We start from the raw sequence: 27,427 nt of genomic DNA on the forward strand, positions 1-27,427 counted from the left end.
GGCGGAAAAGCAACCAAAAAAAAAAAAAAAAACCTTGGACCACAGCATATCAGAGTGGGATAAAATGAAAAACAAAGCAAAGAAAAGGAAGGGGGTTGTGGGGAAAGGGTTAAGACGTGCGCAGCAAGTCAGATAGGATCGATCAGCTTTAACGTTAAAATCGGAAGAGGCAAAAGGGGAGAAAGGACAGGATAGGTTGGTTTAAGCTGACGTGGAAAGGAGTGATGATGGAAAATGGAACAAAAAGAACAGAAACTGAAATAACAATTGACGGAACTTGCGAAACCTTGCTTGGAATAACTGTTTAGGCTCTTTTGTGCATTTTGAATTGCGGCATACTTCTTTTGAAGGGTTGGTGGGATCAGAAATCAGATTTAAAAGATAAAAATATAATCCACGTCGGCCCATTTTCCCTTTCCCCAATCCAAATTTCGGCGTCAAATTCATCCATCAGACCATTGAAACACTTTCTCCCTCGTTGTATGGTGTATATCTGGAAAACTTTTGCGTAATAGAGCCCATGTTTGTACGTACGTTGAGTCCGAATATAGGGTGCGCACGCCCAACCAAACGAAACAGCGAAAATCGGACAAAGCTAGAATTCCACGCTTTGCGTATAGGTCTATTGTATTTTGTATCAAGGGAAGTATTTGGAAACGACTTAAAAGATGACACACTTAGGCTTCTTACTTGGGGCTGGTTCCAGCGCAGCGACGATTGCCTGGATTGGATTGACGGAAAAGAGGGAGGTTAGATATGCTTAGTTCTTATTTCCCTTGCTTCTGTGAAATATATGGTTGCACAGGGAGAAGAAATCCTTTTAACTCACCTCATCGAACACGTCCTTAAGTTTATATTGAGTCAACGCGGAACACTCGACGTATTTGACAGCACCCAGATCCTTTGCCATACGGTCACCGTCCTCTTTTCGCACGGGCTGCATCTTCTGCTTGGCCAGCTTTTCTCGTACGCTGGGGTCGTCGCGCAAGTCGGTTTGGGTGCCCACAATCAGGCAAGGAACGCCTGGACAGTGGTGATGGACCTCAGGAAACCATTTCTCACGGACGTTCTCGAAAGATGCTGGGGATGTAACGGAGAAACAGACGAGAAACACATCAGTTTGAGGGTATGATAGTGGTCGTAGACGGTCATAATCCTCTTGTCCTGCGGTATCGAAGAGTCCCAGGGTATATGGCTCATCTCCGATCCTGTGGTTCAAGAATTGGATTGCCTGGTTAGCGGAGGGCCATAGTGTCACAGATAAAAATCGCTCCATTTTTCTTTGTCTCTTTCTTTTCTGTTCGTTTCTTTTCTTTTCTTTTGATTTTCCGCAGAAATTGACAGGGAAAGCGAGCTCACGACGATGATAGATAGAATAGGAGAAAAAGATGCTGGTGGGTATTTGCCTAGGGACTGGACGTGCTACACGATCCATACACATGGCTGATGTGGTGTGAACATGAATGGGGAAGTCACACAACTTACATCACTGTAACCGCATAGTTATCGAAGACGGTCGGGACATATTCGGAGGGGAACTTGTTGGTGGTGTACGAAATCAATAGACATGTCTTGCCGACAGCACCGTCTCCAACCACAACGCATCTGTTCAATTAATAAGGGGTCAATTAGCAAATTATTTCGTTGCGCGAGGGACTATGATCCGCAACCCGCCAATGTTGATCATTGTCAGCACAGCACCCTTTGGTATAGAGCAACCTACTTGATAGTAGCCACAACCATTTTGGATTCTGGTGGAAGAATAAAGCTCTAAAAAAGGCTATCGCGGATGTAAAACAGGTTAAACAGAATATCCAGCTAGGAAAAGATGTGTGTGATGGGCGATTTCACGGAAGACTGAGAAGGGTCGATGCGGTAGAGAAGCGATGGAATATGGCAAGATTAGATAGAAGTGGGTGAAACAGGTGGCACAGCAATACTCTCGTGGTAGGATGATGGGATGAGAGAGATTTAGATGCGCAAAGAAAAGAGCGGAGGGTTAAAAAGGGCGAGGTAAGCAGATTGAAAGTGCGAGTGGACGAAGACTATTTCTGGGCGGTCAATAGAATACGTTAGCCGTCCAAGCCCCGATTTTGCAAGCAAGAGCAGTTAAGAAAAGCGAGGGAATGTAAACAAGAAGCGCTCTTTTGAGAGGCGATAGAAGACAGGGGAAAACCATACGGGCCTGGATGAGCTAGATTGGGTAGCCCTTGAGAACAGAGGTCGTGACAAGATGAATAAGAGATAGCCAGGTGGGGAGCAGCAGCACGACGCGCGAACAAGGACGGGGCACGAGGACTGGCTTGGGGCGGGGGTGAGCAAGCACAGAAATCGACGAAGCACGAACTGACCGGAGAGGAGAGGAGTATTGGTGTAGGAAGTGTAAATGGGAAGTAGCTAGAGAGATTTAAATGGGCAGAGAAGAGGGGTGAGGAGAGGAGAGGTTGAGGTTGAGGTTGAGGTTGAGGTTGAGGTTGAGGTCAACGTTCGAGTGTAGCAGCAATGGCGGCAGAGTGGGCCCAACCACAATGGGAACAGGCAGGACATGGACCGCGACACCAGCCAGAGAACAATTAAATCATGAACAACACAGAGATGGTTGATGGGGAATATAGAGATGGGTGTTGATGATAGTCCAGTAATGTCCAGTTTACCAGTTCACAATTATTTAACCATTGTTTTTCAGTGGGCGGTGATATTACCTTTAATGAGAAATTTTATGGGGAGGTGACCTTGCAGGTACCGCGCCGAGCCTAGATTTCTGGCGGCGTGATAAAGTACCGGGAGGTAAATAGAGCGCACATTCTCGAGCCAAGTCTGAGGGTATTCAATAAACTCCGGCCATCACCCCCGATTAAACCACATCATATCCAGCGTTTATTTTATTCGGGACCGATGATGTATTACTTATCCTCAATCACTAGTTAATAAATACGCTCTGCTAAAAGTGCGAGCACGGAAAACATATAAATGAGCCTTGAAATTGCTTCGATATCCTCTCTTCTTCTCTTCTAACTACTTCTACGCAGCGTTTGACCTTCAATCAAGCCCTTGCGGGGATAACTATATAATAACCAGCTCTGATGTTAATTTCCGGTACATTTCCTAGAACACAAACCAACGTATATAACTCTTCCCTGCAGACCATGAAATGCATTACTTTCCCTCTCGATCGCTCAATCATCCTTCGCGCATTTTGGACTAACTAGACGATGCACGGGACTCCTGCTGGTGCTTAGCTTTTCTCTGCTTTCTCCGATTCGCTGGCGCGGATAAGGGGGATTTTAAGATTTAACCTGCTTCTACGCTCCAGGATTAACGTCTTTCGGAAGATGGGCAATATTCATTATATAGTTATATAGTTTGCCTTACAAAGTATCTGATCTGATGTCTCTATATGGGACATCACTCCTTCGGGAATGTCAAGGCAACGCTCCAAGCTTGTAATGTGAACCGGTAGTTTCCTACAGGGTAAAGAGTCTTAAGAGACAGGCAAAGGAGTGTAATTCTCCGGTTAAACTGATTGAATATCCTACCTCTCTGACAAAACAAAACCGCCATCATTAGGTTGCAGTTGTTGCGTCCAACAGACTCCTTTCAGTCGAACGACGTTCTCCAGCTCTTGATTGCTAACTATGTCTACCTATCGTCTGGCCAGCCTTTCTATCATCCAGCCTGGGGATAATAATGTATAGTTGTCAGCTTGATCATTCCAAACACCAGCCAGCAGTCCTCTAACCCTAACCATCTCAAGAAAAACTCCCTTCACTCTTGAAACGCTTGCCCGCTTTGTAGGCACTATTTAGATGAAACGGGAGTTGTGACACCAATACTCTGTGCAGCCAGGGTCGATTCTAAAAAAAAGAACTTCCTCCATATCTTGGTTGGGTGGGATCGACTCTCCTTCACGCCTTGAAACAGCCACCATCCCGCCACCCCACACCCTGAACACTTCCGTCCGGGAATCGGCAGGGATGTTAGAAAAACTTAAACTAAAATACCACATGGCAAGAAAAGAAAAGAAAAGAAAGATTAGAAGTCAGGAAAAAGGAGAGGGAAGAGGGCGGTTAGCACATTCGATGGTTTATGCTGCAACAAATCTGGAAAACATAGCTACATGTCAGGTAGTTATGTCTATTCCGTGTGAATTGTGTTTAATATAGGAAGTTAATAGGTAGGTAGCATTTGCATTGGGCGAGTGATTATTCCGCGGCATCTCTTCATTCTATATTACCAGTTTCTTATAGAAGATCGAACCGTGTAAGAGAGGTGGTTAGACGGAGCAAACGAAGGACAAGGCGCAACATTGCATTTCTCTCGACTCCTGCCCCACCCGTTGACCCACTGCGTCGCTTACCCCTCAGACTTCAGTGCGGCTGGGACGAAGGATTCCTTGAAATAGAAATGAAGAGCTAACAACGGCTCACTCTTTTGTATAAATATAGATAACTAAGTATGCTGCTCTAGGATCAATATGTATGCATGTTTCCTTCCATCTCCACTCTGCTTCTTTTGCTGATCCCTGTTTCGCCTCGAGGACTACTTACCTCAGACTGGCGGGATTTCTTGAGCATATATTGGCATCCCTGCGGATACTATGCGCCTGTAGAATCTGAATTCACAATGCTTAGCTGAGTGATGGGGCAAGGGTGTACTGGGCAGTAAGTTAAATAGGGACGATATGGTTATTTATTTGGATTGAGTCTCATGCATCTCCGTAACATTGCATCCAACTCCAGTCTTTCGAAGACAAAAAAGAACAACCAATGCCACCATGCACCGTGGTGTTCTTACCTGCCCATCCCTGAGGAATATGACTGTGAGGTAACGATTATCTTTTATAGCATGACATAGATATTTTTATCCCCTCATATGTGGTTTCTCTGAGCTAAGAAGCACAGCATGTTTAATATAGAACGAGGTGGGAAGAAGACATTAGCAAGAAATTAAGGAACAATCTGGAATAACTAGTTATGCGGGCATACGTGGCCAATAATGCCGAAGTAGTTAAACAGATTCATCATTTTTTTTTTCTTTTCTCTTTTCTTTTCTTTTCTTTTTGTTGGTCGGGGATTGAGATATTAGCGAATACTTGGGAATCAGAAAAAGGGTTAGAAGTATGGATTTTAGCCATGTGGAAGGTTAACCGTAGAGTTTTTCTTTTTAATATCTGAGAATAGAAATGTCTTTCATTAACGAGTTAGTTAAAGGTTTTGACATTACACCATATCGTAATTCATAAATCAGCATTAATGGTTTCAAGAGAAAAAAATCAGACGAAGAGAGAGGAAGGAGGAAGCAAACAGCAAATATACACGAGAGTCTAAAGGCTGAACAGCCCAAATCAAATGATAGAAAAATTAAAAATTAAATGAAGAGAAATAGCATTAAACATTAGAAATAAAGCACAAAGTTAATACCCTTTTTATACATCACTTAGCAGCAACAAGATCATATAGAGCCAATAGCATCCTCCGCACTATTCTTTGTCCTCTTATACTCAAGTGTAGCCAAGCACGTAATAACCACGATGTCCAGAAACCCATACAACTCCGGTACCAGAAGCGCAATCACATCGTTCTCCTTAGACAGCATCGATGACTTCTTCTCATACCTGGCAACAGTCCGCTTACCCCCATCCACCAATTTCAGATTGCTGCTTACAAGACTTCCCAACGCACCCCGATCTCTCTTCCACTCCAACGTACCAAGCGGCGTCAGGCTCTCAAACCTGCGCGCACTAGAGAACGCATCCGGGCATTTCATAACAATGGCCTGATTAGTGCTGAAACTAATATCAATCTTTGACGAGAAAGTGTGGAAGTTGACAGTCGCAACGACATGGTCGTTGTTAATCTGGCTTCCCGGTTGCTGGTGATTTTCGGAATGCCCCAAGAGACCGGATAGAGAGAATTGCCTGGATAATCTTGACATGAAAGATGCCGGAAGGTTGTAGGGGGTTGGCTGGAGATGGCGGATTAGTATTACTTCTGGATGAGAGCTGGAGGTTTGGACGGTGTAGAGACAGGAGAGCTCGTCCGGGGTGGTGATTTTGTAACCGCGGTGAGTCCAGCTCTGATCTTTGATGAGATACACGCGGCGAAGAGGTGCCTGCGTGTAAGCCATGTTGTTATTCATGGCCTGCATGTGGGGTGCAGAAATGAGGAGGTGATTTGCGGACGCGATGGTGGCCGTTGTTTTGTTCACTTTTTGAATGGGGTATAGGGAGAAGCTATAGACTATGAAATGGCTTGTAAAGAAAATGCTTTTAGGACGGACAGACAAGTCTCATTTACGGTAAAGATGTGTATATGGCTGAGATTTATCGGAGGAGTGGTATCCCGAGTCGAAAAAGATGATTGCGAAATATATATATACTATATATATGTCAGTCCATGATGCTCGAGGAAGCATCGCCATCGTTCCATATCTGTATTTTGACATCTATAACTAATCCAAAACCAAATACTCAAGCTATTTTGCTTCGATTGTCGCCATAACAGCGGGATACGCGTATTTGGCCACTTTGGGCCAAAAGAGCCGTTTAATCTTGTCCCCATCGGTGAGCTGGGTTAGTGCACCAGCCACCGTCTACAGCATGAATGCTGCAGGTATTCTGAGCTGGGATGGGCAGACCCCAAAAGACAGCGTATCATAGTTGACTGTGGGAATTAGTCTCAATCCAACGGCGGTACTCCGTTGAGAAGTTTGGAAGACTTGCTCTGTCTGACCAACAACAGGCTCCGATCAGACTTGGGGACCAGGGGCAGACGCTTAATGTAGTTATTCTTTAACTTGTTAACTAAGTTATTTAGCAACCCTTAACTCAAAATTATCATCTCAAAAACTTGGACAACCAACTCACTATGGGTAATCTGTCGTGCATCATTGCATGTAAACTTACTGACATGTAGTAGTTAGTGTTGATAGAAGCATCGCCCCATTTTCCGAACCACATTTCTTTTCTAAGATTGTCGAGTCAAAATGGCTAGAATTGTCCCAAATACATGGTTTATGATTCATCTTTGCATACAAGTGGGGAGGCAACGGATTATTTATTTAGCTCTCGTCTCATCCAATAACATGCGATTAAGCATCCCACCTTTTCAAGGTTGTGTGCTCCTACATTTAAATGCCCAGATTCAGCCGAAAAGCACCGCCGTCAGAGAACTCCGATGGACGGACTACACAGTTGTGCTGAATATGGATAATTCCTTGTCCCAGTTGAAGTCAAAATTATCCAGTCTAAAAGACAATAACTATGTCTGTTCAACTTTTGAAATAACAATATAGGGTGATATTCATGCATCTCATGAAGCCATGCTTCTTGATCCCGCGCTCGTCTTCTGGAAATTCAGTTGGTTATCGATTAATTTTAACAATTGTGTTTTCCTGCATCTCAATTCTGCTGAGCTTATAATACGATATTTAGTTATTCGCGATGGCCGAGTTCACAGGACTGTCCTGGTTCAATAACGTTGAATGGCATTTAATCGCCATTGCCATGTCGCTAATCATAATTCAGAATATCTGTCGTTCAACATATCGCACCATCAAGTCTCCCTTTCCAGGGCCCAAACTAGCCAAGTTCACTAAATGGTGGCTTCCGCTGCATGAATTGCGAGGTGCGCGTTGGATCATCTATGCTATGGTTTCCTTCCGCTCTTAACAGACCAGCTTGCTAACAAACAAACAGATGGGATTCTGAACACGACCCATCATGCCCATCAAAACTACGGTCCAATCGTGCAATTGGGTCCGAAAATGATTTCCTTCTGTCATCCGGATGCTCTACGGGATATCTACACAGGACCCCGTGGAGGCCTTGATACCTTTGACCTTGTTTGGTTTTTTGAGCAGTATGGCTCGCAAAACCTAGTCAGCACCATTGACCCAGAATTGCATCTAATGCGCAGGAAAACTGTGACGGGTCTTTATACGAATACCGTTGTATCATCGCCAGCTGTCCAGGCCCTGATGAAAACGGTTATCAATACGTTCATGGATGAAATTGAAATGGAAGCAACAGCGGCAGCGGGGGAACTGCCCTCGCGAACTGTCGATGTATTTCCCCTCATCAGATGGCTTACTGCAGATATTATGACCGGTTTGATATACGGACCTGGGCAACCTCTCAATTTGCTGAAAAACGCAGACTCAAGGACTGAGATGGTTGAACTTCTCACCTCAAGTACAGACCAGGTAGCCAGCCCATTCGCGATTATTTTGCAATTATTTCCGCGTACGTATGATTATCCTACAAAATTCCTCACGGGATATAAGACGCATTTTGTGCTGATAGATAACACCAGTCTCCATATTGAAACTACTATCACCATTAATTAACCCAGGGACGAAAATGGCCGCTTACGGCATGTCCAGGGTCAAGGAATCTCTCAGACTCCGTTCCCAATCATCAAACGACGATCAAGGGGTGACCCATGATAAGAACGAAATCAAAACACATCTCCATCATCTTCTTCACCTCTTCAAAAAGAACGGCCCTAGCCCTGCTCTCCCGAACGTGAACTATATAGCCAGCGATAGCTTAGATCACTTCTTCGCAGGTGAGATATATGTCCCTCGCCTCCCCATCCCAAAGCAACCCATTCCGCTCTAACAGAAACCAGGCACCTCTACAACCGCCGACTTTCTCTCCGCGCTAATCTACCACCTCTCCCTCCCCGAAAACAAACGCCACCAAGACAACCTGCGCGACGAACTACGTTCTATCAGCTCAAAAGACCCAACAGCATCTTTGGAAGATATAAACTTATCAGACCTGCGAAGCCTGCCCTTCCTAACAAGTGTTTTACAGGAAACATTCCGAACCAACCCGCCCATACCATTCAGTCTCCTGCGGGTAGTTAAAGCCAAGAATCCCGATATCACCGTACTGGGCATGAAGATAGAGCCTGGAGTGAGTTTTCAAGAATATATACTACCAGCCACCTCCCCTCCTATCCCCCCTTTTATAGATTACAAAAACACCTAAAAAAAGGATCTATGTACATAGACCACCATCTCCATCCAACCATACACCCTCCACCGCGACCCGGAGATATTTCCCAATCCAGACGTCTGGGACCCGGAGCGCTGGCGTTCTTGTATTACCACAACCACAACCACAGCCTCAGCCACGACGTCCACTTCCACATCCACCTCCCGAAAGCACCGCCAGATGCAACGCATGCTCATGCCGTTCGGATACGGGGCGCGAACTTGTACGGGGATTAAGTACGTAACTTCACAAGTGAACACAATACAAGACAATACAGTGCATTTCATTGCGTTGCTTTGCGACGCAGGGTAACATCTGCCTCTACATACACATATCCCTCTTCCATTGTGTGAAAATAGGATGAATAGTGCTTATAATTCATGTTTCGCTAACTTGAATATTGACGGAATTCGAATAGTCTTGCGTGGGCGATTATTCGTCTGGTGACGGCGAGGATGTATAGTACTTATAAGACGTCGTTGGATGAAGAGGTATGGTTTGAGGATGGGAGGAAGGGGGAAGTGAGGAAGAAAAAGAATTCGTATCCGGATGAGGGTGTGCAGCCGGTTGTGCTTAGGAGGATTTGAGAGTTTGAGAGGGGTGGGGAAGCGGGGAATGGGTTGCACAAGGATAGGGGCTTCTAGATGACTCTGATAATTGTAATTTTGTCGATATTTCCTCTCAACTTGAAATGCCCTCTCAACTAAGTAATTATTGGTAAATATGCAAGAAGAATTGGATATGTTGGTATTTCAAATTCGTGTGCATGGCTTTCCATTATCCATTTTCCATGCCTTGTCACCACTCTATTTTCCTTATTACATACATTCTCAGCCAGAGGCGCACAAAATAAAAAATAAAAAAAATAAATAAAAAATAAAAAAAATTGCCACATATTCATTTATCTCTAGATTTATTAAAAAATACATAGATTCATATCGTAAATGGCATATATAGATCATTGACCGTAAAAGTGAGAGGTGTATGTGATATGCTCGTACACCACAAAAAGGGCTCAAAAAATAGTGGGGAAAGGACCAAGAAACCATTGTATATACACCGCGATGTCCAAGGGGAAGCTGCATCATTCTATATATTCATATATCCATTCACGCAAAATGCCTCCGAAACCGCGAGCTGCGATCGGGACTTTCGTCATGGGAGGGACGGGAAATCAGGCCCTCACCTTCACCATCGCCTATGCTTTCGACCTTTGGGCGAGTGTCCATCTACATATTATTCATTCACTTTGTTAGAATCGAAACAATTTACATTCAACAAACAGGGCGCGAACATTTCCCTTCCAAAAGAAAGAGATTTAACATACCTTATCCAATCTATAATTCGTCATAAGCAGACTAAGAGGAATTATCGGAATCGCCATGCAAAGCGCAATCACCAGAAGCCTATGAAATGTCTCATCATACGCACGATTGATAGCGACCCGCGTCGCAGAGCCAAGCGGGTACGAAAGGGCCTTGGTAAGTTTACCGAAGATTTCCTCTGCATCTCCTCGACTCTCCTCGGGGAGGTACAGGGCGAGCTTCTTGGGGATGGAACTAGTCCATACAGCGCCCGAGATAGCCGAACCCACCGCGCCACCCATCTCAAGACACGTGAGGAACATGGCAGTTGCAGCGGCGACTTCTTGGTGTTTTGCGGATGCTTGGACGCCCAGTTGGACGGGGACGTTAAGGAAGCCAGCACCCAGGCCTATGATTGTTTGGATGGCGAAGGTGGAGGGGACGGATGCTCCTTGCTTGTTGCAGAAGAACATGAGGAAGAGGCCGAAGATGTAGATGCAGCAGCCGCTGGTTACGAAGATGCGGTAGCGTCTTGTTGCTTTGATGACGAAGGAGATGGATACAGCGGCGATTGTTGAGGTGAAGGAGAAGGTTTGCGTTACTCGGCCGGCGGTGGTGACGGATTGGTCTTGGACGACTTGGAGGTATGAGTAGAGGTATGGTTGGACGGAGCTGTAGAATGCCACTACGCCAGGGGTTAGAGGAAGTATCCAAAAGATAAAGGAGGATTGGACAACTCACTGAAATAGAAGAATGCAAGGGCACAGCCGGCGAGGGCCGTTCTCTGCTTGAGGAGATGAAGAGAGAGGAGTGGATGAGGCGCCACCCGCTTTGAAGATTCCCACAGAGGAAACACCAGAAGACAGACACCACCGACGACGACCATGGAAATGATACTGCTGTTTTTCCACTTGTTCTTCGCATTTGCCGCCAGCGTTATGGGGATCAAAATCAGAGCCAGTCCCGCGGATAGAAGCAGAAGGCCAAATACGTCCAGGTCGTACCAAGTCTTTCTGACTATACTAGTGAAGCTCCGTCCTTTCCAAGGCTTTGGCTTGAGGAGGTTTAACTGTTTGGCCTTTCTCTGGTTTACAAACAGAGCCAACCCTAGCGGAAGAAATGCTACGGGTAGGATGATTGTCCAGATCCCATATCCCCAACGCCAGCTAGTTTCCCTGAGTATAGCAGCGGCAATCATTGGGCCAATCCACACAGTGACCAAGAAAGGTAAATCGGGAAGGCTGGAGAAAAGGGCTCGGTTGAGTAAAGAACTTGTGTCCGCAATGAAGACTTGTTGGAGAATTTGCAGTCCTGTTGAACCGGCGGAATAAAATATCTGTGCGGATGCGTACGTCTGCACATCACTCGAAGCTGCCATTTGGACATATCCCAGGACGTAAATAGAGACAGCTATGCAAAACGCTTCGAATCGACCGAAAACATCGGCGACCTTGGCCATTGGGGGTTTCACAACGGCTATTGCGGTTTGTTAGCTTCGTGTATATTTGATTGAGTAAGGCTGGTAGTGGAGGAATCATTTACCGTTCACCACATTCTGGACAACCATTACCGTCGATATCAACGAATGTTTGCTAAACGAGCTGGTTGCATAGGCAGATAAGGACAGAACCGTCTGGCCTTCTAGAGAGGTTGAAAATGCCATCAAGAATATTCTAGGTTACATTAGCCAGACCTCGTATGGGACAGGGGATATATTAAAATAATAAAAAATAAAAATTGCAGCACCACATACCCAGTATAAGCAACCATTAACGACTTCTTCGTCCACGTTTTGCTAATAGCCTCTATTTTCCGTACACCCTCTTGCATGGAATCCGAAGACGCGGAAGTGTATCCACTCCCTCGTATGGGATCTCGACCATCGATATTGGCATTACTATCATTCTCGTCATCGTAACAATCCGTTGACGTTGCCCTTGGCTCTATGTACAGCAGCCCGGCATCCTCACCTCTGTCCTCCATTTGAGGTCCGGATTCGCATGTGCCGTAAGACCTGACAGAGGTCGTTTGCCGGACCATAGCGGGGAAGATCGGACCGGGTGGCGAGGCAAAAGAGGAGGGTCAGGTTATCGTAACGGAGGAAGAAGGATGGAGGTTCGTTCGTCGGTTTGTTCATCAAGGATCAACCATTTCAAAAACTCCGTTTTGGGCGTGCAGGTTGCAAAGATAGGATGAGAAAGGACAAGTATTGGCAGGTCAATATCAGAAATGCGGTTTGTGAGCGAAGGATTTGTGTAGATGGGAGCCAGAGCAAGATGCCTTTTTATGTATCCGGTTCCGATGTTTTGGGTAGTATGTATAGGGGCAATGTATAATGATAATATAAATCGGAGAGAATGAACGAGATAGAGCAAAAAACGAGAGAGAAAAACACACAAAGTAGATATGCAAAATTGAGGTATCCAATCCCAACAAACCAGCAAAAGGGTTTTAACGAGCTGGTTCTGACGACAAGACCAGCCGTGACTCCGTGACTCCGATGGTTAACGGAGTAACTTACCTCTCTGGTGGGGCGTGATCTTAAGTAAGGGTAACAATGAATAACTAGTTAACTATACGTAGCACGCTGGCCAGCAGCCTAAGAGAGAACGGAGACCAAAGGGGAGCAGGAGAACACAGACTGAAATTTGAGATGCAGTTGGATGTGCCGTTGGCCAAAGGGAGATCGGTCTGAAAAAGGGTGTTGAAGATGAAGATGCTGTTGGCTGCTATTAACTAATCAAGTTGGTTAAAATCGTAAAGCGGACGCCAGACGATCTGATATGATAAGATTCCGTGGGGCAACTAACTAGGTAGTTAACTAGTTAGTTAATTAATGTAAGCCTCTTAGGTAAGCCTCCGAGACACCCACGCCAAGCCTAATCGGGGAGGCGGTATGGGCATTCCATCGACGTGATTGGTTATTATTGGCTAGAGGCGGGTCAAGGACCTTAGTTGAAAAGGGGCTATTCTGTATCCGGTTTAGATCTCGCTTATCTGGGGCTAGTGGCTGGCCGTTTTGCACATTCTGCAACTGGCTCTGCACGCCCGGCACGAGTCGGATCAGATAACCCTCGCCATGCGATTCCAGGGCTCGATCTGATAAAGCGGAGCTACGGAGTAGTAAGCAACAACTTAAAGCTCACTAGTTAGTTATTTAAAAGCGACAGTGATAAAACGGCTTCCCTGTCTTCGATGAAAAATGATTGCTGCCCCTCCATCCATCCGGATTTGGAGAAGGTATCCACTTCCCCCATGATTGGTTCTGAGTAGCCTGGAGAATGTCAATTCTCAGCTGACAGCCCACATGCGTACGTCATCCATTACCCCGTACCGTTGAGGGGAGGAGCTCAGCCCGGTATAAGTTATAAGTTACAAACCGACAAAAGACCTTGTCTCGCAAGCAGTCTCTTTTAAATCATCCAATGTAGGAGCCAGCTTTGGTTGGCCATGTCATTGTGGGCTTCGGTGGATCCCAAGGCAATCCTTATTAGAGGCGGAGTTTGCGAGATTCTGCAGCGGGACTCGTCAATCAAAATAATTCTCTGAGAAGGGGAATATTATACTCCATCTCTACCAGAAACCTGCGGTCTCTTCCCGAGAGGGTAGTTTTGAACTTTGGCATGTTTCTTTCAGGAGCTGTGTACGGAAGGGTATAAGGAAATGGCTTCCTCTATGTTCGACTTGTTTAAGGAATTAACTATTCAAACGTCAACATCAAGTCTTCAGTCAGATTTGGAATTTGAGCGATGGAGTCCTATCCAACGCAACTTGGTAGATTACTGAGAGCCTACTCAATCAGACAAAACTTATTATCTGCGGCATCTGTACGCAGTTTGGCACCAGAAGACCTCTAGAGGGTTTGTCAAACGGAGTTTTGACTTTCATCACCGGGACTTGACACGATATCAGTGTGCAGGGAGTAGTGTGCAATGGAAGACCATAACCAAAAATTACCTAGGTATGGAGAGCATGCTCTGTCCCTTGTCCTTTTAATGTGTCATGACGCTTCAAGATATATCTGCCGTGAAACAGGACTGTTTCCTTGAACTAAGTCGAGATTCCCCGTTCGAAACTTCACCTTAGACGCATCGCCGTGCAGCCTCCTCTATTGACGACACTACATGCCTAACCGGGCATAACTATGGGGTTTTGTCAGAAGTGCAAAAAGCAATCCCAGCATTAAGATTACCCCCGATATTCCATGTCCCATAAACCCAAACAAAACCAATCCCATACATTGGAAGAAAACTGCAACCAAACATCCTCCCATTGTACTACTCCTATCCGGAAAGCTCAATCTCCCACTCCCTAAACTCAACCACAAGCTCCCCCCCCCCCCATCCACCAAGTAAATCCACAACAACACATCCTTCTCCCTAACCACCTCAATCCTCACATCCCCCCTCCCCTCTTCCGGCATAGGAAACAAACTCCAGTCTGACCACGCATCCTTCCCCACAGTTCTCACATACGGTTTGCCATGGACAAACTCGATTCCAGTCTTGATCCACTTCCTGGTCCCGTCGGGACGGGTTGTGGCGAGGATCAAGCCGCCCTGGTCGTAGAGGGTGGTCCAGGCGGCGCTGATGTGGACGCTGGCTCATTGGAAGGAAGAGGACGGGGCTGTTTTGTAGAGGATGAGGCTGTTGAATGGGGGGGCTTTAATGGTGAAGCGTGTTTGTAGCTGAGTTGGGAGAGGGGAGGGGTCGGGTTGAGGATGTGAATTTGAAGTCGGACATTGGGTTTTTGTTATATATTCTTTGGAATGTGAATGTTGCTTCGTGGTTGGAAAAAGGATGGGGGTGAAATGCGTTTACTTTGAAACATTCATATATATGCTTTGGATGGGAAAGTCGATTGATTAATAGGCGTCCAAAAATGGCTTTCCCGCAATAAATATGAAGTCCTTCTACTATTCTGTTTTCGTATGTCTCTTCATTTCGCACCAAGTATGACGCAGCAAGGTGGGGTGGTTAACCGAAAGCTCCCCTGAATCGGAATCCTGTAAGCTCAAATCTTGAGATAGGCTAATATCAGCCTTACCCGAGGACAAAACAAGAAATTAGCGGTTTAACTGATATTGTTATAAATCGAGACGTTTTCGACCAAGTAAAATGCAAAATCAGGCTCAACCTCCTGCCAAATACTGTGACATGAGAGGGAGATACGAACACGAGTTACGAGATACGATTGGAGAGATTTAACTGTGTAGAGCGCAGTCGGCTTGAACTTAACAAGTTTACTGTTTATCGACGGCAAAACGTCTTGAAATGACATCGCTTTACACTCGATATGTCAAGTGGTTGCATTAAATTGGGTTTTCAATTCTTTTCTTCTTCTTTCCTCAGGGAGAGATCATGCCAGCTGGCTTGGATGCAACTAGATGGAGGTGGAGGGCTGCTCGTCAGACAGCTAATCATTGTAAACTCACCAACATCATAACTAGACATTTATCACGAATGCTCTAATCGCGGGGCACGAGGAGAAGAACTGCATCTGGTGGAATACTTTTTCATGAAGCAGAGGGCCAATCGCTTGCATCATCCATTCTCCAGCTTCCATGTGCCTCTCCAACTGCAGCTACCTCCTCCAGCAGCTCTATTTAAGCTACGCGGGTTTCAAGGATCGTCCGACAGATATTTCTCACATCCATTGAAAGACGTGGTGAATCCAGAAGAAGTCGTTAAAATGCGAGAGAACATTAACCGTAGCTCCCGTACCAGATTTGGAACGTACTAAGTGGCTGCTAGGTTCTTCCATACAAATCACTCACTCCATCTTCCTGTTCTGCAAGGCATTCACAGCCCGCACGCATTTGTTCTTGATCCGTTCCCATGTCTTAAGGATGAGCCGTAATGTGAAATTTTGAAATCCAGGATTCGATGTTAACGGATCTCACTTTGCGATTCTGAAGATATGCAAACATCATTGTTCATCCTTTGGCACGTCTGCAGATTCCGCGCTAACTAGCCACAGTATGGCAAAAGGGGGATTTTTCATCCTTTGCGCATTTGTAAAGAATGTCAAGCTCACATTGGTTCTTGCAGATCCATTATGAAGGCTGGATTTATGATCTGAGATAATGAAGTTATAAGTAATGTTGGCTTTAGAGCTCTCTTGTAAAATCCAGATAACTTGACATTAAACTAGTTAGAGCCGGCTGACTCAGCGCTGGCCAACCAGCCCAAAATGATGCTGCTGACCCTGAGTCGGAATCTGTAAGGTCTGTCAGACCTCATCACCGCCACCACCAAGCTATCATTCCCTCCCAATTTACTGGCGTCAAAACAGGCACGGGTTCGCGGCACTACCTCGGGACCGCACGCGGGCTTACTCTCTCCCGTAACGGGAGTAGCGCGGAGTTCTCCGTAGGCAAAGCCATACGATGCGGACAGGGTAGACCCCGCCCATGTTATCCTGCGGGTCCGCGACATGTCTCCCCGACTCCTGCATCCCGATGAGTATGAACTCGTTAGTCGCTCGTCCCTTGATTCGAGAGATAGCTTCGATCTCGACGCCGCAGACTTCGAGTCGCATCCTACAACCAGCCGAAGCTATCTGCATACCCCCCTCTCGCTGGTATCGCGACTGCTCTCCTTCCTCCCTTTCGTCAGACGACATCCTCCACGCGGCCGCACAAGGGAGGCTGCCTGGAAACAGAGGAATCACTCTGGGTTTCGCTGCCGCCTCTTTCCCCGCAGACTCTGTTTCATTTTATTTTCATTATCTGGACTAATACTCGTCCTCGCGTTGCTTACCGCCCTACTCCGTCCGTCTTACACGTCCCCTCCTGCACATTACGATACTCTCCGGCAAGCCGCTCTAAACACAAAAAGTCCAGGCGCCGGGAATCCACGGAATGAAAAGGTGTTCGTTGCTGCTAGTCTATACGATCGAGAAGGCGAGCTTGCACGGGGCAGGTGGGGGGAAAACGTTCTTCAGCTTATCAGATTACTAGGAAAGGATAATGTATTCTTAAGTATATACGAGAATGACAGTGGTCCCGAGGGTGAAGCTGCACTGAATGAGTTGGAGGGGAAAGTTGAATGCAAGAAGTCTATAGTGTACGAGGAGCACATGGACCTGAAATCTTTGCCTCACATCCGCCTTGTAGATGGTTCAAAACGCATAAAGCGGGTTGCATACCTAGCTGAGGTTCGAAACCGTGCACTCCTCCCACTCGAAGACCCCGCAAACGGTCGGTTCGATAAACTGCTATACCTCAACGACATCGTTTTCGATCCCATCGACGCTCTTCAGCTGCTATTCTCTACTAATGCGGACAAGGACGGTAAGGCGCGATACCGTGCCGCTTGTGCCGTAGATTTCATTAACCCATTCAAGTTTTACGATACCTTTGCAACGAGGGATCTGGAAGGATATTCGATGGGAGTGCCTTTCTACCCATGGTTTTCTAGCGCAGGCAAGGCTGAGAGCCGGCATGACGTTCTCGATCAAAAGGACGCCGTTCGAGTTAGAAGCTGCTGGGGAGGTATGGTTGCATTTGATGGAAAGTTCTTCCAACGAAGGGAGGCCCCGGAAAAAGAGCAAGGGGAGAGAAAGAATAAACACAAGTTTGACAGACGGTCTCCAACCTCCCTAGTTACGCGCCGCTCTTCAGTTATGAAATTCCGCGCTGAGCCCGACACCTACTGGGATGCTTCGGAATGCTGTCTCATCCATGCTGACATCCAAAGGCCACCATACGAATTCAAGGATGGCGAACCTGTTGATACGGAGATCTATATGAATCCCTACGTTCGAGTTGCATACGACACAAGGACTCTGTCGTGGCTTGGCGTCACTAAAAGATTCGAAAGGCTGTATTCCATAGCCAACGCTGTAATAAATACCGTGGCTGGCATGCCCAAATTCAATCCGCGACGGGCAGAGATAGCCGGGGAGGAAGTGGAAGAAAAGGTCTGGGTTCTCAAAGGTGCTGATGGTGAGGGTTCTTATGAAATGATTAAACGGAAAGCGGGAACTGGGGGTTTCTGTGGTCGTCGAGATCTGCAGGTCATGGTGCCTAATCCCAAGAAGGGGGAGAAGAACTGGGAGACTATCCCCGTCCCTTCTGGCTAGTGGCTACGTACATTTATTCTGCTTTTCCTTGCCCTTTTCCTTTTGGTTTCTTACTCCTCTATTTTTGTCCTTAAATTTTGTATTTTATGCACGGCTGTGGAGTTTCAACAGCTTTTTGTCGTTTACTATTCTTGATTCCTAATAATTATGGTAAAACTACCTTCGCATTGGTATCGGGAATATTGGCGCGCCTATCTATGTTTTCTTTTTTTTTTTTTTTATACAATGATGATACCATTCATTCCTTTTGCCAGTCTGCAGGGCGCATCAAATTCCATTCCTAAGATGGCTCCCTTTTGATAAACGCTTATCAACTTGGGATATCCCTCCATCAAGACCAGAGGTTCCGCCAGAGACAGGTCTGCTTTTATGAAGACAATGCAAAGTGTAGCTCTGCTGCGCTTTCTGCTGCACTTTCTGCTGCGGCTATGCTCGTGAATGCGGGACGTGCGGAGACGTTCATCTACGTACAATTTTACGTACAGATATAAACGAAGGATACCCCTTAATCTTACCTTTGAATTCATCTAAGCTCTCTTAGAAACCTTGCGATGAGGTACTGTAACAGTGTACACATGAACTACATGGCTATGTTGACTATCACCAGGACGCAAGAATGCTTCGTATGAGGCGGTAAAGACAGTGACCAAGATATCCAGCTCGATGATGATGGCATCGTTTTCTTCACTTAGCTGCTTAACAAATACCACCATGAGCAGTGAATACACATCTGGTGGTCCCCTGAACTCTTGTCCAGCCACCATTAACTATCCTCCACCATCAGTTCAATGCAAACAGCATATCATCCTCCCATGGATCATCTCATCCTAATGTATTTCATCCCTTAACACCAACGTACAGTACTGCATGGAGTGAATACATATTTGGTGCGGCCCCTGAAGACTTTCCAAGCTAGCATAAATGCCTTCGACCCCAGCATGTCTTCCCCCCATTAAGCTTCTCCATCCTGACATATCAACCTCCCAACATGGCCCAAAATCCGTTTTAAACCAGTCTCACCAACTCATTCAACCCTAATTCCACCTAAACAAGAACAAACCAACAACTACACACCACCACCACCACCACCACCACCACCACCGCCAACCAACAAGCACAGCAAAACTGACATGGCGCAATGAAAGCAACTATGAGCTCCCCATCCCTTCCACCTCTCGCTAAACAAGCTCCAAACATCCCTATCAACCGAAGCAAAACTCCTCGTCGAAACTTTCGATGAAATCGGCAACGCATCCGGCCCCGGCGGCTTGTGGGCAAGCAAGTGGGCCGTGAAGGAGGGAGAGAACCTTCCCGTCTACCATAAAGCCAGCAAACCAAATCTAAGACCAGCACGAGAGCAGCAACAACAGAAGATCAAAAGCGAAGAAGCCAAGATCCATTAACGGATCACCGAAGCCCGACCAAGTTGATACATTCAAAAATGACCAGCAGCATGATGTGAAGCAGGCAGACGGAGGAAGCAAGCTAGCAGCAGCAAGCAACCGACCTGCTCCCATTCAAGATGGGAAACTTACGAGGATTCTCCGGCTTGCAGACGTGAGCAATGGAAGCTACTACGGCATCCCTGCTTGCGCTGGTTGGACAGTGTATTGATCCCGGGTTGGAGGGGATTGTGGATGTTTGGGAGCTAGAGGAGGTAAGAATGACTCTTTTTATACCCCTTTGTTTCTTCTTTCGCTTCTCTTTACATATATATATACATGTCTCATGCTTCTTCGCAGCGATCTGATTACAAAATACTTATATGTGATTGCTATGCAACTACAGATGCGCCGCACGATTACACTTTATCTCAAGTCCACCAGCAAAGCCACACTCTTTTGCTCGCTACTTGGTCGCATGAAGAGCTGGTCTGGATGTAGCTTGATTACGCGACTGAGTGCTAATTCTGTAAATTTACTTTCCCCTCTGATTTATGTTTTTCTCTGAAGTTCGTTTCATTAATATATATCTATATACAAGGTGTTAAACCGCCACGGCTAGCTATTCGGATTTGAAAGGAAAACAAAAAGATAGAGAGAGAATGGGAATGGATGATGAGAATAGAATGGTTTCTTTAACTAGTTAACTTTAACTGAGGTAAGATTGTTTGATAAAATATCTTCATACGCAAATTCAACAGCAAGAACTGTATACCGGTTATAGAGCAAAAAGAAGGAAGAAAATAAAACATTACATCTCTTTTGCTCAATATGGACCTGTAAAAGATAAAATATTTGCACTAATTTCCTCTAACATCCTTTATTTCTCAGGTCTGAAACCTGAAAACCCATAGAGAAGTTAAACAAAACAAAACCAAAAAAAAAAAAAAAAAAAAAAAAAAAAAAAAAAAAAAAAAAACCCAGGTCTTGTCGAAGGCTAAAAATCTAAAAATTTCAATGGAAAAAAAGCTAAGTACAGGCCAACTTAACACAATAAGAAATAGTTCCAAAAGAAAAAGTGAAGAAAAAGAAGAAAAGATATTCACAACATCATGAGATTCATTACGAATGATAAAGGTCGAAGAATCAAACCCAAAGGGTGAAATACACACAAACAAATCACCAATGCCATTGTCCGCGAGAAGCCCGCCTGCCTACACTTGGTTCAAAGCCGACAAGGCACATTCACATAGTGTAATAATGTACTCCAGGATGTTTTTCAATCGTAACCTAGCAAGGGGAGACAGGAAGAAGGGGGAGGTAAGAGAGTGAAAGAAATAAGAACCATGAACAAGAAAAAACAAGAGAATCTTTTGAAGATAATTTTGTAACACATTGCCATATAGAGAAGTATTCTCACAGTATGAAGAGTAGAATAGACAAGAGAATAGACACAGAAAAAAAATATGAGAAGAAAAAAATAACGAATTGAAGAAAAAAAATCCTCTTATGGCATATTAATATAAACGTCAAGAGATAACAAGAAGAAGAGGCAGTAGTAAATAAGAGTAAGGTGACTAGAGCACATCATATCCTCCATAAAACCTCCACACGATAATTTTTTTGGTTGTTCACATGAAAGTATTGAGTGAAATTTAAACAAGTGATGAGGAAAACTATATTTTCGAATGGAAAAGAAGACCATATGGTGGAAAAGAAAAGAAACAAAATAGAAGATAGTTCTTTGAAATAAAAGAACACTAGAGACAGCAGTTAACGCCGTACAAATTTCTTTTCAGACGAAGGTCTTTGCATATTCCCCAGGGGGAAGTGGGTGGGAACGGATCCATCGTGAGAAAAAAAGGATTGCCTCTTGATCCTCCCTGTGGACGGGTCCCTTTCTTAACCCCTGAACGATCCAGCGTAAGGGGATTGGCACGGAAACTCCTCCACAAAATTTTCTGCCGAAGACGTTTCGTATTGAGTCACAAGGGGAAGGGAGAGGTTCTTTGTTGTCAGGAAATTTACCAAAAAAAAAAAAAAATCAAATGTTCTTTAGACGAGAAAATTAGAAAAGAAGAAGGAAAAATGGAGAAAAATGGTCTTCAAAACACGTCCGACAGTATTTGCACAGTCTGCCTTTATCTCTGTGGAAATGAGAAGTATGTTAGTTTATCTAGACCTGAATAAAGCAAACATGTTAAAAAGGTAGCGGATAAGGGTTTGGAGTCAGACGTAAGGAAAGGGTCAAGTTACACGTCCACGGCGTCCGCCAGGTAGTGGCACCTGAGCGGCATTAGGTTGCTGGTAGAATGGCTGTGGGTAGGAAGGATACATCTGTCCATTATTCACAGCCGGATTGAACTGAGGTGGCACGAAGGCAGGCTGATGCAGCATTGGACTCGCATTTAATTGTGCGGGAGGACCCCGGAGAGGTGAGTTATGTGGTTGCATGGCACGGAAGGTGTCTATCGTGGCGGCGGGAGCTGCTGCAAAGCCGTTGAAGCCTGCTCCAGCCATTTGAGGAGCATAAAATCCAGCTGGGGATATGCCACGGGACTGGGCTGCCAGAAATGCTTGATATTGGAGTTGTTGTTGGGTCATTGGTATCGTAGTTTCTTGTGGGAATGTTGGGTTGTTGTTCAAGGCTTGCAGGTTCATTAACCCATTGACACCGTTGATACCACCCATTGCATAAATATCATAGGGAGGAAGGTTATGCTCTGATGAAATCGATCGTGCCATTGTTGTTGGAGAATCGAAGGACTGATGAGGTTGGAGCCCTGGTGCAAACTGTCCACTGTACTGTCTCTCTGGTAGGGGTGGGCCATTATAATTGTTTTTGCTGGCTTGTCTAGATGTCGGGCGGTTCTGATTCTTGTCATTACCACTATGCGCATTTTGGCTATCCCTAGTGTGGTGAGTAGTATCCCGAGAGCCTCCTGAGCTCCGGGACGATAGCCCAACCTCATCCATTAACCGTTTATAACCTTGACTTGTTGTGGTTTTCAACTTCGTGAGAACTTTAGAAACGGTTTTGACAACTTCGCCTCGCATGCTCTCATCAAGGAAAGGTGTTGTAAGAACTTTAAAAATTAATGTCGCCCCCGATGTCTGGTCACTGAGAATCTTCTCCAAAATTTCATCTCCGGGGCTGTAGAAAAGGGCTTTCAGTACAATTTCTCGGGCCTCTGGTTCGTTCCTCTGGTTGATAACTTTGAGGACAGTTAAATATGCAACTTTGTGGGTGCAAAGGTGGACAAGATGGGGAACAAGGAGAGGGGCAAGAACAGTACGTCGACGAGGAAACGTGCATGTATCGAGGAACCATGTAAGAAGCAAAGCACCGTTTGCGTTGGTTGCCAGCTGAACGCTGTGAAGGGCGATAGCGGCAGCCACCATACGCTGTTGATCCTTTGTTGCATGGTGACTTTCTAAGCACGCACGCATAGCCCGCGCCCCAAATCGGCCTTGGGCGATCTCCCACATCCTACTGAGCATGGATTCGAATATAAAATCAGTGAAGGGAGTACCAAAACGCAAACAGCATTGCAGCACATAATTGCCATATTGATCCAAAAACAGTGGCACCGTGTACGGATGGAGGCTATCAACAATCGTTTGCTTCTGTGTCGTAGTTTTGGCCACGTCGATAATCTTTTGTGCGGCCCAGGTACCATTCTTGTGCACACCAATCTCAGCAAGATGAGGGGCAATTTCGACCAACATTTTCTCTTTAATGGGCTCCGAACAATACTCAAACAACTTCTGAACAACGGTGTTGCCTAGATAATCTGAAGACAATTCTGCGATCTCAGGGAGCATGCCAATTGCAATCTCCTCAATTTCATTCACCGGAAGAGTGCCGTTATCAATCCGTTTTCGAACATCTCGAAGTCTAGGAGCATCATGTACCCGAGTTTGGCTTGGTTCGGGAACGGGAGGTACTTCGTCCACAAATGAATCAAAACCAACTGCACGTTTAATACTGGACGTGATACTTCGACATTCTTCTTCGGATGCGTCAAATTCGGCAACAATTCGGCTCATTTCTGGTTGCAATTCAGACAGTTGTGGGATGACAGGCACATTGGACGTGGCATTATTTGCATTGTCCGCTGATGATGCTCCCTCTTGGCCCTCAGATGAATTATTTCCTCCATGGCTGCTGGTTGAGTCCAGAGAGGGCGAAGGGTGGTCACCATTTTGACCAGGAGTTGCCGCGCCTGAGGTCCCCGGGACTTTCGCAAATCCGATTCGAACTGGCCCCGCACCCGGGAATATTTCCTTTCCATTAAGAAGGGACTTAGCTTGAATAGCACTTTCGACACGTTCAAAGTTCACAAATCCGCAGCTTTTGTGGGTCAAAACCCTGGTCGACTCAATTTTGCCATGCACATTGAAAATGGCATCGAGGGAAGTGACTGTGGTTGAGACGGGGATGCTGCCAATCCACAACGCTCTGGTGGGACCATCAAGATTGTTTTCACCACCAATCTCAAGACCCTGTCGCACGCTTTGCATACCACCCAGTTGCATCATTTGAACAGCTTCCGGAATATCATCATACTCTCCTGTCTCGGAAATACGTAAGTCTGAAATGCTGATGCTGTTATCAAGTCTGGAAGGGGTCGCAAGATAGTTGCGGATCGACGACCTTTGAGGAGGTGTGTCCAAGACACCGGCAGTGCGAGCACGGGGACGATTCGCCGACGCATGGTTGGCAAATGCCTGTACAGCAAGATTGTGTTGATGAATTTGTGCCTGGGTTGCCGCTAGTTGGGCAGCAGTTGCTGCGGCCGAAGGAGTCAGGGTTCCGGATGGAACATTTGAATAATGGTGTCCGTAAGCTTCTTCATCATCTTCAGCGTATTTCTCCTTGGCATTCACAGAATAAGAGCGGAAACGGGTAGAGTTTTTATTCAGCAATACCAGGTCTGCAAGCAGAGGAGGTAGGGACGATGTCCGTTGTTGTTGTTGTTGTTGTTGTTGCTGTTGTTGTTGTTGTTGTTGTTGTTGTTGTTGCTGCTGCTGCTGCTGCTGCTGCTGTTGTTGTTGTTGTTGTTGTTGCTGCTGCTGCTGTTGTTGTTGTTGTTGTTGCTGCTGCTGCTGCTGCTGTTGCTGCTGCTGTTGGATGAGCTGATCAACGGATGGGCGTGCCAGTTGTGCCCGGACCTGCTGTGGAGTTTCAGCAAGGCCAAGGTAATCTAAGGTTCTAACGTCTGCATCAGCAAGACCATCTCTCGAGAACGAAGATTGGGCCGGTGAGACTGGTCCTTCAGATGATCGAATGCTTGTCAGAGTGGTTGCTCTCTCCCTCCCTGATGACCAGTTGGTGGAAAATAACGAAGGACCAAAAGGAGTAGAACCGCCAAGAACACTTGAGCGTTGAGGCATGGATCCGGCACGGAGGCGTGAAAGCAAAACTGTGCTATTTCCGCTCCCAGGAGCCGAACTTCTATTAGCGGTGTCGAGGGCCGATACAGCGGGAGGACGGAATGGGCTAGTTGATGGCGTGGGTCTCGAGGTTTTAGAGGTAAACGACGATTGGGCGCTAACACCGTTGAGTGAACCAACTGGAGAAAAGCGAGAGGGGACTGTCCCTGCTCTTGTTCGACGAGCGGGACTAGTGAGATTGCTCTCCGGTGCGGGGTTTAGGTCTGGGAACTCGTCTTGACTCGGGGATTCCGGTATATTTTCACGAAGAGGGGTTGAGTTGCCGCTTGTTGGGGGACCCCAGATATTTGGAGCAAGACCTTCTTGGGCCTGGATTTCTCGAGCTCTAATAAAATATGTCAGCTACAGCCGCGATAAGCAACGCGTGTCTTCAAGTAAATCCTTACCTCTTAGAGTACAAGCGAGCCCCAAGTTCATGAGAAGGGGATCCTGCCCCCATTCTTGCACTTCCAAGCGATCCTCCGGTGTTATTCAACCCATTTGAGCCTCCAAAGGAAGATTTCATGGAACTCGATCCTGGCTGCTCGTTGGGTGACGAGCTTCCAGTCGAGGTGCCAGACATGGGCTGTGAAGATGGAAGATAGTTGAGGTTGAGGTGGCCATCAGGCCTCGACGAGGGAGTCATTATATAATTAAGGTGTCTTTATGCTCAGGTGATAGAAGGATAATTTTCAAAATCTATAACTTCTCTCTGAGAAGAATAGGGCTGCCAATGGCTGGAGGGAAACGGAACAACGGGAATCTCTAGGGGTGGGCGAGATCATAGACTAATAAATAGCTCACGGTTCTTGTTGAGATTGCCACGGTTCTTGCAGTCCAGTGATAATTAAGCCGGTTATGGTAGAAAGAAAATCGTGGTACCTATTAGAAAGCATCCAACGCTCGAGGGAAGCAGGCCAGCTTTGCGCAATAATCCAGCAAGGGACTGCAGGCGGAGATATCTAGATGCTGTAGGACGATGGATACGTATAGTTTTGCGGGGCTGTTCTGAGGAGATATGGGAGGCTACAGGAAGTTGAAGTTAAATTGAAGATATCGAGTCGAAGGAATGACCGGGTCGGTATTCGACTGGAGTTTCAAAGCAGTTACGGAGAGCGGAATAAAGAAGATTGACGGATCTGGGCAATAAAGGTCGTGATTACAGACAGGTTTTGTTCGGGGAACTGGGGCAGCAGACGATCTTGAAGCCGCGTCGTGTTTTGTTAAGGCGAGTGAAAGTAGACCCGAGGGAAGAATAAGTCTTCACAGAAACATATCCAGCATTAAAATTGTATCGAAAAGGGATAGACGTAAGGTGAAGAAAAGAAAAATAAGAAGTGTCGTCGAGACAGTTGGGCGTGGAACGATTCTAAAGGGAGGAACAGGTCTCAGGAAAGAGGAATAAGGAGGCAGCTGGGGAGAGCAAAGCTGGTTGGTTAACGGCGTAGGATGTGAGACGAAGAAAACGCACCAGTCAGGGGTGTCCAAAGAAAAGGGCTAAAAGAGAAGGAGGGGCAATGGGGGACAATTAGTAAAGACGGGGCGTTTAGAAAGATGGAGGGCTAAAGGAACTGGGAAAAGAGAAAGAGAAGAGGAGGAGATGTGGAAAATGTAGAGAGATTGAAGAGACGTGGGATGGGAGGAGGACGGGGGGAGGGGAGGAGGGAGGCGTGCAGATGGCGGGATGGCGGATGGCGGATGGCGGATGGCGGATGGAGGATGGAGAGGTGTTGAAGAAGAAAAAGAAGAGAAGTTAGGATGAGAAAAAGACGACGAAAAGAGGAAGAAGAGGAAGAGGTTGTTGATGTTGTTGGAATTTGGAGGATGGTGCTGATGATGGCCCACGGGTTGGAGGAGGTTGGACGTTGTCGAATGAGGCTTAGTTAGGGGAGACACTGCGAAGTCACAGCGAACGAAGTCACAGCGGAGCCCAAGGCTGGTTTGGGCCGGCCGCGTCGGGCTTAGCTCGGGCCGCCTGGAACTTCTGCTACATGTCAGCCAGCAGCAGAGAAACCTTCGGGTCATACATACGTACATACATACATACATACAATACATACATACATCCATACATACATCAATACATATACTTATTTAATTCCATCCATTCATTCAATGTATTCCATAAGGTCGATTATCTTCTGCTCTTGTCCTTTTGACTCAGCCAGGGAAGTTAGTGATAGTCGGATAGCTGCAGCTGCTTGCTCATGTCTCGATGT

General features: G+C 46.1%; 10 protein-coding genes across 10 annotated transcripts; 4 read left to right on the forward strand and 6 right to left on the reverse strand.

The window, feature by feature from the left end:
* Positions 1–661: 661 nt before the first annotated feature.
* PAAG_02230 (cell division control protein) lies at positions 662–1,743 on the reverse strand (the record flags this gene model as incomplete). Its single annotated transcript, XM_002795478.2, has 4 exons — positions 662–721; positions 830–1,208; positions 1,486–1,605; positions 1,724–1,743. The coding sequence occupies 4 exons, from the start codon at positions 1,741–1,743 to the stop codon at positions 662–664; spliced, it is 579 nt and encodes a 192-aa protein (XP_002795524.1).
* Positions 1,744–5,451: 3,708 nt separating this feature from the next.
* On the reverse strand, positions 5,452–6,126 carry PAAG_02231 (hypothetical protein; the record flags this gene model as incomplete). Its single annotated transcript, XM_002795479.1, has 1 exon — positions 5,452–6,126. The coding sequence occupies one exon, from the start codon at positions 6,124–6,126 to the stop codon at positions 5,452–5,454; it is 675 nt and encodes a 224-aa protein (XP_002795525.1).
* A 1,315-nt stretch (positions 6,127–7,441) lies between these two features.
* On the forward strand, positions 7,442–9,588 carry PAAG_02232 (hypothetical protein; the record flags this gene model as incomplete). Its single annotated transcript, XM_002795480.2, has 6 exons — positions 7,442–7,625; positions 7,697–8,242; positions 8,313–8,567; positions 8,631–8,920; positions 9,017–9,237; positions 9,420–9,588. 6 exons carry the CDS (start codon positions 7,442–7,444, stop codon positions 9,586–9,588), a joined length of 1,665 nt encoding a protein of 554 aa, XP_002795526.1.
* A 522-nt stretch (positions 9,589–10,110) lies between these two features.
* PAAG_02233 (siderophore iron transporter mirC) lies at positions 10,111–12,345 on the reverse strand (the record flags this gene model as incomplete). Its single annotated transcript, XM_015844577.1, has 5 exons — positions 10,111–10,230; positions 10,329–10,990; positions 11,047–11,781; positions 11,848–11,978; positions 12,059–12,345. The coding sequence occupies 5 exons, from the start codon at positions 12,343–12,345 to the stop codon at positions 10,111–10,113; spliced, it is 1,935 nt and encodes a 644-aa protein (XP_015701625.1).
* A 793-nt stretch (positions 12,346–13,138) lies between these two features.
* On the reverse strand, positions 13,139–13,562 carry PAAG_02234 (hypothetical protein; the record flags this gene model as incomplete). The annotated part of the gene is made up of 2 exons (XM_002795482.1): positions 13,139–13,418; positions 13,474–13,562. 2 exons carry the CDS (start codon positions 13,560–13,562, stop codon positions 13,139–13,141), a joined length of 369 nt encoding a protein of 122 aa, XP_002795528.1.
* A 1,226-nt stretch (positions 13,563–14,788) lies between these two features.
* Positions 14,789–14,992, forward strand: PAAG_11455 (hypothetical protein; the record flags this gene model as incomplete). The annotated part of the gene is made up of 1 exon (XM_015847102.1): positions 14,789–14,992. One exon carries the CDS (start codon positions 14,789–14,791, stop codon positions 14,990–14,992), a length of 204 nt encoding a protein of 67 aa, XP_015703234.1.
* Positions 14,993–16,740: 1,748 nt separating this feature from the next.
* PAAG_02236 (hypothetical protein) lies at positions 16,741–18,390 on the forward strand (the record flags this gene model as incomplete). Its single annotated transcript, XM_002795484.1, has 1 exon — positions 16,741–18,390. One exon carries the CDS (start codon positions 16,741–16,743, stop codon positions 18,388–18,390), a length of 1,650 nt encoding a protein of 549 aa, XP_002795530.1.
* A 367-nt stretch (positions 18,391–18,757) lies between these two features.
* Positions 18,758–19,103, reverse strand: PAAG_02237 (hypothetical protein; the record flags this gene model as incomplete). The annotated part of the gene is made up of 2 exons (XM_002795485.2): positions 18,758–18,853; positions 18,936–19,103. 2 exons carry the CDS (start codon positions 19,101–19,103, stop codon positions 18,758–18,760), a joined length of 264 nt encoding a protein of 87 aa, XP_002795531.2.
* An 851-nt stretch (positions 19,104–19,954) lies between these two features.
* PAAG_02238 (hypothetical protein) lies at positions 19,955–20,273 on the forward strand (the record flags this gene model as incomplete). Its single annotated transcript, XM_015844578.1, has 2 exons — positions 19,955–20,047; positions 20,133–20,273. The coding sequence occupies 2 exons, from the start codon at positions 19,955–19,957 to the stop codon at positions 20,271–20,273; spliced, it is 234 nt and encodes a 77-aa protein (XP_015701626.1).
* Positions 20,274–22,019: 1,746 nt separating this feature from the next.
* Positions 22,020–25,854, reverse strand: PAAG_02239 (hypothetical protein; the record flags this gene model as incomplete). Its single annotated transcript, XM_002795487.1, has 2 exons — positions 22,020–25,554; positions 25,616–25,854. 2 exons carry the CDS (start codon positions 25,852–25,854, stop codon positions 22,020–22,022), a joined length of 3,774 nt encoding a protein of 1,257 aa, XP_002795533.1.
* Positions 25,855–27,427: the final 1,573 nt, after the last annotated feature.

The sequence above is a fragment of the Paracoccidioides lutzii genome (assembly GCF_000150705.2).
Source record: "Paracoccidioides lutzii Pb01 unplaced genomic scaffold supercont2.5, whole genome shotgun sequence".
Lineage (NCBI taxonomy): Eukaryota > Fungi > Ascomycota > Eurotiomycetes > Onygenales > Ajellomycetaceae > Paracoccidioides > Paracoccidioides lutzii.